Here is a 13,350-nt window from a genome sequence, read left to right as displayed (position 1 = left end):
TTTGGTTGAAAGGTGTGGTATACATGCCCCAAATAAATAGAAAGACTAAAGAACATTTTCCAAACAAGAACCACATTATTCCATGGAACAGAAGTATGTAACTTCTCTTCTGAATATACCTTAGTGTAAGTGCTTGATTTGCATTGAGCCACACTGAATAACAAGCTAGAAAAAGCATCAATATTGGCTGATAACAGAAAGTAAACATCACATGTATACTTACACCTTCTGTAGTGACTGTCATCACACTCCGACTTTTCTTCATGTTAATGATGGTAAATTGTTCTGTCTATATGAAGGACTCTTCCAAACTAAATTCCTGCCAGACCAATAAACCTAAGAAAAGGAGGAGAAAGAATAACATACTTAATTTTTCCTTATTTATTTATCACACATTTTACCGTAAACACCTCTGCCTTCATATGCCAATTTATCATAGAGATAAAGAAAACTTTCATATATACACCCATTCTGCAAATTAGTAAATGATGACTTTTGGAAGCAAAGAAAGATTAATGGAGCATGATTTTATAATGCTGGCATCAAAAACTAAGATTAAACAAGCAGCAAGAGAGAGCATAGTATACAGAGCCAGAGTGGTGTGGTGGTTTGAACACTGGACTATGACTCTGGAGACAAGGGTTCAAATCCCATTCAGCCATGGAAAGCCACTGGATGACTTTGGGCAAGTCACACTCTCTCAGACTCAGAGGGAGGCACTGGCAAAAAGCCGTCTGAACAAACCTTGCCAAGAAAATCCTGTGATAAACTTGCCTTAAGATAGCCATAAATCAGAAATGGCTTGAAGGCACACAACAACAATAAGGATTAAGGATTATTACTATATAACAGTTATTCAGAGTCATGGGTTGGATCTAGATTTAGTGATAACTAGAGCAGACCTACTGAATCAATCAGATATAAGGTAACCATGATTTACTAATTTTAAGATAAAATGGTTCTACCTTACCCATCATCACCACAGAATCCAACCTCTTGTTCAATTTATTATTGGAAGACTAAAAAACTTCAGATCTGCCTTGGTACCCAGGTAGACAAAAATTAAAACCTCTTTAATCAAATTATAATCATTTTTAAACCTCTATACATTTAACAATGTGCATAAATACATACCACCAGGCTAGAGAAGGTGAGGTTGGGATATAAGTATGTGAATGACAGCTGTAGCCTCCCACCAAAGAACATGACCAAGTGTCTCCTTTTACTTCCCAAGCAGAATGCTTTCAAGGGGCACTCAGAATAGAAGCTGTTTCAGTTATTTCTTGACTATGTTGACATAAGGAGCAACAGCACTCAATGTTTATAGTTTTCCAGAATGGATTAAATGCCTGTTGAATGAACGACTCATACTATATTCACTGACCCAGGTGACCTCAAGAGTATCTCCACTGCTTCACTGGCCTCTCCATCATCAAGCTGAATCAAACTGTCCTTTCTAACTCCTCCAGTACTTTATTCCTCATTGCCTAGAAAGGGCACAACTTGTCAACCAATATATTAAACTGGGACAAACACCAACTCCTGATGAAGTCTCAGTAAAAATCACCCAGCTACATCCAAAACAATGTACACAGCAGTTGTTGGGTTTTTTTAAAACCAGCTGTTGGTATTGGCAGTACACTGACCACTTTTCACACTGAAAAGAAACAATCACAGACAGTTGATTCATCCAAAGTCCTGGAAGTTTTATCTTCAGTTATAATATGTGCAGTATAAAACAGTGTATACACACACACACATACACACACACTCCTTTCTGACTTTCAATCAACTTCAACATCTGTTTCACAGCTACGAACTAAAACACAATAGCTCACAGCAATAACCTGCTGCTTCAGCCAACTGAACAGTGCAACTGTCAGCTGCTGAACATGAAAAATGCTGACAAATTATAAGAGAGAACCATTTATAACCATGAAGTCCATCAGGCAAATGGCTAGGAGCCATTGCCAGCACAGGAGGTTGTGTCTTCACCAACTTCAAGAATGTCTTGGCCACCTTGTCTTTGCATGAGGGATGGCAGCACCTGGAAGAGCTTTTCAATATTGCCTTTGCAATACTATTCAGGGTCTTTCGGCCCCACATCTTCATGGCTGGAAGCAAGCAATTTTTATGATAACAACTCTAGATCTAATTATTACTTCAGAGATTAACACAGGTGCCCAAAGGAGTTTTTCCAGAGGAGGGCAAAGCTACATAAAAACAGGTGAGCATTATTTGTGTGTATAGCACAAATTGCTACCACACATTTCTATATTCTCCTTATGTTTGTGCATGCACATGTGCCTTCGTCCTTAGTATCACATTCAATAACATTTAGTAGCCTACAGACACTGGAGGAAAATCCTTAAAACCTAAAATTTGACAGCATTAAAGCAAAACATATGAAGTATCATGATGTGTAACAAAAGTCTATGTGGAACAAGAGATATTTTTTAGAAACTTAAAAAGATACACACATATACATATTACAAAACATCAGTCTCTATTCAGTATTTACTGGCATCATTGCCCTTCTCCTAAAAATTACAACTTTCTAAGACAGTTCAGAATAAGAGTCTCAACTGCCTAGAATCAATTATTTTATCTTGGAAAGTTTTTTGTTGGTTTTTCGGGCTATGTGTCCATGTTCTAGCAGAGCTTCTTTCTGACATTTCGCCAGCATCTGTGACTGGCATCTTCAGAGAATTCTTTGCCTGGAAACTGGGTGTATATATACTGTGTGAGCCTGGGAATGCAACCCATCCATTGCCAGAAGTCCCCCCCCCCCATGGAACCAAGAATCCAAATCATCTGTGGTGGCACCATCTGCGGAGCCAGTTATTCATATCCACTATTTTCCTCCCCCTTCCTGGACCATGCCCTTCAACTGGGAGAAGAGATGAGATAACAGCCTGTGCATCTTGTCAGCCTTACTGGCACATCATGGGTTTCACCCCAGGGAGACAACACAGCACCTAAGACATCTTGTCAAACCACTGATTCTGTACCCCTTAGCAAAGAGGCCCCCACAACCACCACACACCTCCCTCAAGGCTTATCAGTGGCTGTTGCCTGTGGTGGGACTCTCAGGGTGCCCTGCACTTTCCCCGGGGACTCTCCCTGCTGCTCTTCTTTGCCATCCCTGATAAGGGAGAGTGCTTCAAATGGATCCCTGGTTTCCCTACATCTGTGTGTCACATTCCTCCAACTGTCTACCTCTTGTATATGTGAAGTGACCTCCTCCCCCTCCCCCCCCCCCCCACAACTTCCTCTGTGTATTCCCCATCCAGGTCTGTCTATTTTGTTCTGTACAAGAAAACCTCTTGCTCCCTAATATGCTGAAGTGTAACTACAAAGGCCTCCAGCTGCTGGACCTTCTCTTGCAAGAGGGCTATTAACTTGCACTTGGTGCAGGTGAAGATCCCCACATCGGTAGGCAAAAACACAAACATTCCACAAGTATTGCAGGTGACTGCAGCAGCTTTCTTAGGGTCCATACTGAGAAGTCTTAAGTAGGCACTGCAACAGGACTGTGGTCTTCCCTTGCACAAAATTGATTCAGGTACTTGATCAACAAAGACATGGGAAAAAATTATTTCACAGCTTCCTTTAAAATATGTAAGAAAGTCTGGCTGGATCCCCTTAATAGGCGGGATACAGACCGCCCAAAAGGGCGGTCTCCTGCCGCCCTCGTTTGTTGCGCGAGTGAGTCACAGTGGACAAACCATGCGGTTCCCTCGCACAACAAAAAGGCACAAAAAGCAGCTTCTTTCTGTGGCACCATTATGACATGCAAGGTGCCAATGGCACACTTGTGGCATCATGAAGGCAGTGAGACATGCAGATGCTAGGCATCTGTCACGTCAAAATGGTGGTGCCCATGTGTATAGGGCACCGCCATTTTTACGCCCTCGTTACGTGTGAGGGGCAAGGCACATCAGGAAGCGTCGCCCCTCACGTGTAACAACGGCACCCGATAGGGCCCATCTATACAGCGCCATAGATTCCTCAGATATATTTGCTCCACCTCCTCTAACTTTCTTCTGAACTCACAGCAATCTCCTAGCATTGTTCCTCTGACTGCTTAAAGGCCTACCTAACTGAGGGGCTTTTTTTTAGGTTTTGGTAAAGCAAGTTTGGTGTATTGGTTTGAGTGTTGGACTATGACTGTGGAGACCAGGGTTTGAAACCTGCCTTGACCTGGGACAAGTCACTCTCTCTCAGCCTCAGAAGATGGCAATGGCAAACCATCATCTGAAGAAACTCGCCAAGAAAACCTCAGGATAAGTTTGCCTTAGGGTCGCAATAAGTCATAAATGACTTGAAGGCACACAGCAACAACTCATTGTACATGGGAATCTGCTGGATTCTTAGATCTGAAATTTTAATATTCTCATGGTTTGTTAGCTATTTGGTGCAGGAGAACAGTGGGAAAGGCAAGAGCACCATTTGGGATGGATTACATCATTATCAAATTAATACCCCATGTCTCTATTCTATTTCATCTCTATGGAGATGAAAAATGTAAGGCAGTAGGAAAAGAAGAAAACTACATTACAGATGGATTGATTCAATCAAGGAAGATATTGCCTTGAGTTTGCAGTTCCTGAGAAGGACCGTTGATAATAGCATTGTCTTGGAGGTCTCTTATTCACAGGGTAGACATACGTCAAAGCCAATATGACAGCAAATAACAAGAATTAAATCCTCAGTTTCTGTTACTGAAGATGATACTTTGCAGCCAGTGAGATAAACAAAGTTCTGCATATGTTGTTCAGAAATTTCAAAAAGTTTGACAAGCCATTCATGTTGTTTAATCTCATCATTCATTCTTAGCATTCCTATCATTCTATTTTTAAAAATAAATAATAGAATAGATGTCTTTTTTTCATTAAAATTTCAGAAACAGCACAAAAAAGAAAGTAAAACATTGTCCTGTCAAATGCTGCACGGGGGGGGGGGGGAGAAGTAGTTATGTTTTCCGTTGCTAGAGGTCAGTTCTTGGAATAAGATAACCAAAATCTCATTACCTGCCTCCTGTTTAATCGCCAAGTTTCATTAATTCCAACAGAGAGAAAATATCAGTCATAGTTGGATTTAAAATAAAATAATTATCACCTCTAAATTATGGTCAGCACGTAGTGAAGGAACAATTTAATATCATCATTTGTTTTGATGGTGATTTCATTTGTGGCTGTTGCAGTACTGGAGATTTACAGAGACCAAAAAAACTACCAAACTATATTTCTCTTCCTGTTTAGTTCCTGTTTGCTGAAACAATATTTTCTAAGGAAAACTAATCTTGCTGTTCTTTGTAGGAATGTCTTTGGAATTCTTGAAGTCTTTACTATCTTTATATAAAAAGTAAAGGGTTATAACATTAGATGAAAATCATACTAATCTCAGTAACAAACTTGCACACCAAAGCAGATGAATCAGGGATAAATACGGAGTCCTGGAAGAGCGAATTAACAGAAAAGCTTCAGAAGGGAGGGATTACAGTGAAGGAGATTATATGTTCACAGAGATTTAATTACATCACTTGCCAGATGGAATCACATTGAAACTATCCAATTTTCTTAATAATAATCAGGTCTCAGGATCTAATGACAACTTTTGACATTAATAACAAGATCTAGGCTTTGCTTTCATTCAAGATTTGAAATAATCTGCTTCCAGGCCCCAATGACACAATGAAAACTGCACAAAACTATACAAACCCATACAGAAGTAGGCTAGTGCTACAGTATTCAGTTCTCTAAATATCTGTCTTCTTGTAAAATGCCCAGCCTCAGGAAGATCTTCATAGTACATCTAGAATTGCTTAAGATTTCTCAATATACTGATACTCTTTATTTAATTATATTACAGTATTAGAAAGTTGTTTTTAAATATTAATCTGCTATAGGTTTAGAATTCAAAGATATAGCCATGTTAGTCTGTAGAATCAGTATGTAGAGAGATCGTGTAGCACCTTTGAGACTGTTATGCCCAGATTTTAAGGGCAACCTGTTTATCCTGAGAGCGTGTAGTGGAAATCTCCCTCCCCGTAAACTTATCAACAGCAGGGCTGACACAGACAAAGAGACACCAAATTTGGTTTTAGACACTATACATGTAACATTTATTGAAATACACAGACAAACACAAGTACCAAGAGAGCTCTCACACACACCATTCACACAATACTCACACACACAGAAGGCACTTCACTGAAGACGTTGATCAGTTGTCTTCATGAAGGCATGGGAGCTCTGTTGCCACAGGTCCAGAGCACACCTTTGATCTGGAAAAGTCTCTCTTTTAAGGCTTTACCACGTCCTCCGTCCTGCTGTCTTTACGTGAGGACCTCTTCCTTTGATCGAACAGTTCTTTGCAGTCTCTTCCTTATCAGTCTTTGTTCCTATCTAGGCTGTTCGTACAGTCCTGGATATCTTCTTCTTTACAGATAAGCAGCTACATCCAAGGTTTTGGACACGCCATCTATCGTCACATCAGCAGTTCACAAAAAATCCTCGCCTTGCTTACCAGGTAACTTTCCCCATCATGCACTGCACATTCTCCATTTCGTTTGCTCCAGTAGTGCCTTTCATACACATTCATACATTTCCTTACAAGACTAACTGGAAAAAAGAAGTTGGCAGCATGAGCTTTCATAGACTACAGTCTACTTTCTCGGATGCATTTAGTGCAGGGGTAGGCAAACTTTTTGAGCCGGGGGCCGGGTTGCTGTCCCTCAGACAACTGGGGGGCCGAAGCCAAAAAATTTGTCTCCAAACCGGGACAAATATAGGACAAATTTTTCAATGGCATTACCCACAATATTAGCAGGACCTTCACATGCTAATCCTCCAGTGTGTTTAATGCCATATATGTCATCAATGCGCACCAGCACTCTACATCGGGCAAACAAACCAGTCCCTGCACCAGAGGATAAATGGACATATTGTAAATAAGACATTAAGAATGGGAATATAGAAAAACCGGTGGCAGGACATTTCAATCTCCCTGGGCATACCATTTCAGACCTCAGAAGAGCGATCCTTGAACAAAAGAACTACAAAGATAGATTGTAAAGAGAAACAACAGAATTGGAGTTCATCCATAAACTATACAGTTGTCCCTCCATATTCGCTAGGGTTAGGGGAACAAGACCCCCGTGAATATGGAAAAACCGCAAATAACAAAACACTGTTTTTACCTGAGAGGACGCCTCTCTAGGAATCTCTAGGCCCTCCAGTGCAACTCTGTGGTCAATGTCCAACATACATTGACCATAGAATGGCACTGGAGTAGCTACAAATAGTCTTTCAGTGCAACTTTTAGTTAAAGTTGACCACAGAGTTGTACTGGAGGACCTAGACAGTCCTAGAGAGAACATATTAATGAAATCCGTGAATAATCAAATCCGCAAATATCAAAGCCGCAAATATGGAGGGATGACTGTACTCCCTCAGCCATGGACTGAACACACATTTCACTACACACATTTCAATACTATCTGATCCCATCCTCAGGGAGGTGTCCTACACTCATCTATTCTTCCCACCTACAGGCTAGTTTTCAAAGCCAAACTGGTCTTGCCACCTCATTTTTATACATAATGGCTAGTTCCCAATGTCTTTGTTCACTAACAACAATAATTAAAACTGGACTTGCTAGTTCATTTCCATACACAAAGGATTTTGAATTTGAATTGACGTTCTCACATCCAAAGAGGTGTGTGTGTGTGTGTGTGTGTGTGTGTCCCTGGTTTCCACTCCACTAAGTGTATCTGAGGAAGTAGACTGTAGTCTATGAAAGTTCATGCTGTCAACTTCTTTCTTTCAGTTAGTCTCAAAGGTGCTACAAGATCTCTCTACATCCTGCTATAGGTTAAGTTATTGTTAAGACTCAGCAAAGAAGGCCTCTGTTCACAGATGCCATGGGTCAGGACTTGGGCCAGGATTCAGACTCAGAACCCAAGTCTCAAAAAAGTCATGCAGCTCTGTTGATTAAAGAGCAGCCTGAGCCTGAAGAGGAACAGAGCCAGAACTCACTCGCAGCAGACTTGTCTGAAGACCTAGAGGATGCAGGTGAGGAAACAGCACAGACCTAAGTAGATTGATTCCGCTTTTGGAGTGGAGAGCAGAACAGAACAGAGATGCTTGTTGAGGTTCTTGCCAAGCCACAAAAGAGACCCTCCTGACTACAGCCAGCTGGCTGCAGAGCATTTAACATCTAGCTCCGACTGGTACTGGTTGCTGGTACAACTTGTCTACTTTCTGGCTGGCATTCTTGTTCCATGACGTCTGTGACACTGCCCCCTGAACTGCCTGATGACCTTGCTAGATTATTTGACCCTAGATGGCCTGGCAACACTGCTTGTTTCTCCAAACCCAGACCAGCCTTGACTACACTTTTGCCAAATGGATTTCCACAGGCATGGACACTTTCTGAGCTGTAGTGTCACTGACTGAGTTAGCTCACAATTCTGAGCTAACTGCTTCCTCTTCTACTCAACCAGCAAGTGTGTGCTACCTGAGCCAGGACAGTAGGATACTGACCTATTATACTATTTCAGGACCTTCTCAGAGGAAGAAAGGGAAACAAAGGCACTTTTAGCAGGGACAATCTCAAAATGGTTCAAAATTCTCCTGCAATTACACCAGAGACCAATCTGGTGCCACTGTTTTATATAAATTTCCAAAACATACTGCTTTCCCCATTTTGGCAAATTAGTTGCTAAGAGAGCCCACTAAAAGCCTCTTCTATGCTGCCAGAAAGCTACTCTTTAGCTGACCCAGCAGTCTACTTGACTACTTCATTGGCCTGCCTGCCTACTAATCAACATCAACATCCATGTGGACCTGAACACATGATAGGTATTGAAAATATGCTTTTTTGTTTTTTTAAAAAATAAGTTTTTAATATGTTTGCACTCTCAATTAATATTTAAAAATTAGGAAAAAAACCAAGCATCTGGGCATATAATTTCTTATTGTGACATTATAAGCATGAAAACACAATCAACGTCTATTAGCATATTTCCTAATATGGTCTCCGAATGGTTAAGAAGATTACAGAGAAACATCTTCTCCAACCCCAGCAATCTAATCATTAAAAAGGAGAATAACAAAATTAGTTTGCTCTAGAAATTCCAGTAACTCCTTGATCTCTAACAGAAGGGTACAATTATACTGTCATTGGTCATCATTTTCTTCAGCTGTGATAGGAAAATCAATACTAATTTAAACATATTACATTGCCTCCTGTCACAAAGTTTTGAGCACAGCTAAACTGAAATCAAAGGTAATTCATTCAATATCTTGACAATAAAAACATATCCACTGTACTCATGTGATTTCAACTATATATACTTGCCAATCATTTAAAATACTGCCAAAGCAATAAAAACAATTTCTCAAACTTTAGATTTTTAATACTGTAACTATCTGTGACTAAATGTTCTGAATTTACAAGGTTACTTTTCAGTCACACAAAAAAATGAATTATAGAGTTTTGTTTCCTACCTCCCTGTTGTGTCCCTGTCCAAAAGCCATGGGTCAGCAATTACACCTGTAACTCTTTCTGTGTAAGTCAAATTTGTGCATTTGGGGCCTACACTTTTTGTCCATTCTTCTTTGGCAAAATTGCTCCAGCTCTATCAGGTTGATTCAGGACCACTGGTGAACAGCAACTCTAAAGTGTTTTTACAGATTGTCAATGGGATTGAAATATTCTAAGACATTCAGGTTCTTCTTTTTAAACCAGTGTTACTTTGTCTGTGGCTTATGGTGGAAAGTGAACCTCTACAGCAGATCCCTTGCAGACCAAAAAAGGTTTTCCTTTAGAACTGCCCTTTATCTTAGCCTCAGTCAGTGCCATCTTTAAGATAGGTGGCATCTGGTGCGGGGCAAACTGCCTTGCTCTTCCCTCCCTCACCTGGCCAGACCACTGCAGGCCCCCAAAAGCCCTCAGAGACCCACATGGCTGATGCCTCATGGTACTCCAAAGGCTCCTTCCCACCCCCAACCTTCAGATTCCCAGGTGGCTAGTACACAGAACACATTCCAACATGTACTGACTTCCTTTCTATCTCCATTACTCCTAGCTAGAGAAACTCTTAAAACCATGGGGGTGTTAGATTAAGTCCACAAACCTTTAAAGAGTTGTAAAAGATGGAACAGGTCTGTCAAGTCAGTCCTCAGGTGTGAAAGCAATCAGGATTTTTCTTCAATCCTCCTGATATATTTTCCTTTGTACATGAAGAATTTAAACTAGTATGGGTAAAATGATGCTTCCATTGAGTACACGTAATATTTGTGAAAACAAAGACAGACACCCGCCCCCCGTGAGTATCTCCAATGTATTTAGTATGTTGACATACAACAGGGAGAAATCCATTGATTTAAAATTTTCCTCAAGTCCTTGTTACCTCATTAACCTAATTCTACATTCTTGGTGTCACAGATTAAATTTCACTTTATTGCCTTCTATAAGATTTTCAGTTATTTGGGGGACTATGACCAATTATGTTTTTCAGACGAGATAATATCTGTTGTTTCTTTTTTACAGTTGGAAGGAAGATATCTTAGCCTCGATTTCTATCAGTCCATTTTCATGCAAACTCTTTCCTCTAAGGTCTATCTGCCAGAGGTTCCACAAAGGAATTCATCATAAACCACTTTCCAGTACTCATTCTGGGTAAAATGTCTATATTGCAGAAAAAAAGTTCAGATCTCCAAGTTTCCAAACAGCAATGTTCACCAAATTTACCAGCCATGCAAGTAAACATGGGAGTGATGTAACAAGCCAAAATATTCTATAAGAACCACCTATTACTACTACAGTACTATCACTTCCATCACACTCTTGTGTGACTGGTGAATTCCATGCACATAGCTATATAGAAACCTATGAGCATACTCATTTGTTTTTGTGGAAAATTTAGTGAGACAATTCTTTCCTAGTGAGTGTTGCTGACCTATTAGGAATATGGAATTCCTCTATTGGTGGGATATTTGTAAGAACTCATTAAACCATTAAACCAACAATGATGAAAAGGAGTGGCACTAACATGCCAGTACTCCTCACTCTTCCTCTTTACACATTCTTTGAAGATTTAAGTGCAGAGCCTATATAGGAGTGTTCTTCTTAAGAGTCTTCAGTGTCGTTTTGCCTCAGATGTTGCTGTCAAATAACCACAATACAACAGGTTGGAAGAAAGGCCACAACTTTATTAGCAAACAATTGGTAGGGTTGGCACATGAGGTCAGGATCTGCGAAATCAAACAACCCGATGTTGTCTGATTATCCAAACCTGGCACCCACCAGGCGCTTGGGATGACCTAGGGGCTAAGGAACACCACTTGACCGCAAACCTTGTCTTGCGTTCACCAATTCACTAAGCCCCTAGTCACCGGGAGGCACTCCCGCATTATGGCCCCCGCAATGGCCAAACGCCTTCCCTATTCGCCCCCGGGTACTGTCATGGCCAGCCAAGATGAGCTCGAGGAGGATGAGCCTCCTCCAGAGCAAGGGCTGATTGAGGCTACGCCAGGTGTTAGTTCTGCTCTGCCAGGTCCCAGCTGTGCTTCCCCAGTCCCAAAGCAGGAGGTCCAACCAGGTCCTAGTGCTGAGGAAAGGCCTTCTATGGTGCCACAGCCTAGTGGTGACTCGGGAGACGAGGTGTGCCTGCAAGTGCCTTCTTACCAAGAGAGAAGGGCCGAGAGTGCTTGCAGGCGCAGATCCAGGAGGATTGCAGAAAGACAATTAGCAAACCAGCCTCAGGTGGCTGTTTACTTCAGAATTTTTTAAAAATGACAGTGTTATTTAGTCATTTTTATTGTTTTCTTTGCTCTCTTATACAGGGAGTGTCATCACAGGGTTGGTGTCACTTGATTTGGTAACTCATAGTGTTACTCTACATGGACCACCTCCCATACAACACCATACAGAATCCTTAGTGACTTTTTTTGTATTAACGTTATTCGTAAATTGTTATTCCTGTGTATCACTGAATGTTATAGCAGTAGTTGTGACATAAACAGGTAGCAAAATTAAAATTATACCTTTAAATTACAGTATCATAAGCACAGCCTAAATGTGTTTACATGTACATAATTTCATGTTATTAAAGTGAAAATTTTGGAAGATGTGTTTTTAAACAAAAGTTTTTTAAAAATAAATAAATAAAAACCAGAGGCCTTTTCTTTATTCTGCCCATTGAGCCATATCCCACTCACACTCTCTCCCTCTGAACTCCAGGGATTTAAAAGGCCATGGGTGAACACCATAACCCATTTCTACCAAAAAACAGCTATATTGAAGGAGTGGTGCTACCCCCTTTTAGGGTGTCACTTGGTGTGCCCCGCAACTTCTAGTGATGCCCCTGTTTACAGGCATACTTGAGTTAATAAAGCCTCTGACAAAAAAACCCCTCCTTTTTACAAATTGTCTTACACCTGTCCAGCATCTCTCTTTTCCTTGTTCTCTGTATAGACAAATTGTTGCTTTTGTTTTCTTTCCATTGGCATTAGGAGGATGGTGAAAAAAGGTATAGAAATGCAAATTTCCAGTGCTAGATTGAAGTGTCATGTATGAAGGAAACAATACAGCAGTTTACACTGAGAAAGAATGGGAATCTACTTTAGTCTACTCTACTGTAGCTGTGTGTGCCTCCCTCCAACACACAAGGTAAACTCAATCTGCCTTCAGAATCCCTTAATGAGCAAGCATGAGGAGCAAAATGCAAATAAAATGGAAAAGCAGATTAACCTGCCTCATCATTTACCCACATCATATTTAAAAAGCATAGATATATATGTTTGGCCATCAAAATGGAAATCGTAAGAAAAACGGAGGCAGGTCAAAGAAAAATTATTTCCTGTATGAATTTTTGAAGAATCCTTTAGGTTCTAGAATCCTAGAAGGTTCAAAATGCTTTTGTTTACTTATATTGTTTACTTATCTGACTTAGTTGTTTCATGTCACATACTATTAGTTTTGAATAAAAAGACTGCAGAAACATATTAAAATTCCCCCCACCTCCTACCTATAGGGAACCTATCCCTATTCTTTCCATGTTATTTCTGCCTCTGGTACTGAATTTTCTTTTAAAGTAAAGGCCAGAATACATATACTTAATTGAGATATGCCTGTAGTCTGTATGTTACTACTTTTGACCTGAATATATAAATGACAAGCTACTGGTTGCAATTCTTATTATGAATGCCAACATGACATGTTGGCAAATCCTGTCATGCTGTGTCTAAAGCATCTAAAGTTCAGTCTCCACAGCCTTTTAAACTATTAATGCTTTCCTTGAAAAACTGAGACATAGCCCTATTATTCTAAATGTCATCA

General features: G+C 40.4%; 1 protein-coding gene across 1 annotated transcript in view; it reads right to left on the bottom strand.

Annotated features, from left to right (window-relative positions):
• Positions 1-13,350, bottom strand: part of PDE4B (phosphodiesterase 4B) — a 330,845-nt gene that overhangs the window by 274,718 nt on the left and 42,777 nt on the right. Inside the window, exon 2 of the mRNA XM_089515368.1 lies at positions 224-336. Coding sequence (XP_089371494.1) covers positions 224-265 — 42 coding nt within the window. The 5' untranslated portion in view covers positions 266-336. The remainder of the gene's footprint in view (positions 1-223; positions 337-13,350) is intronic.

This window comes from Sceloporus occidentalis, unplaced genomic scaffold (genome assembly GCF_023333645.1).
Source record: "Sceloporus occidentalis isolate IW3139 unplaced genomic scaffold, rSceOcc1.0.p SCAF_3, whole genome shotgun sequence".
NCBI lineage: Eukaryota > Metazoa > Chordata > Lepidosauria > Squamata > Phrynosomatidae > Sceloporus > Sceloporus occidentalis.
Note: the sequence above shows the minus strand (reverse complement) of the source record. Positions and strands in the feature narration are given on the sequence as shown.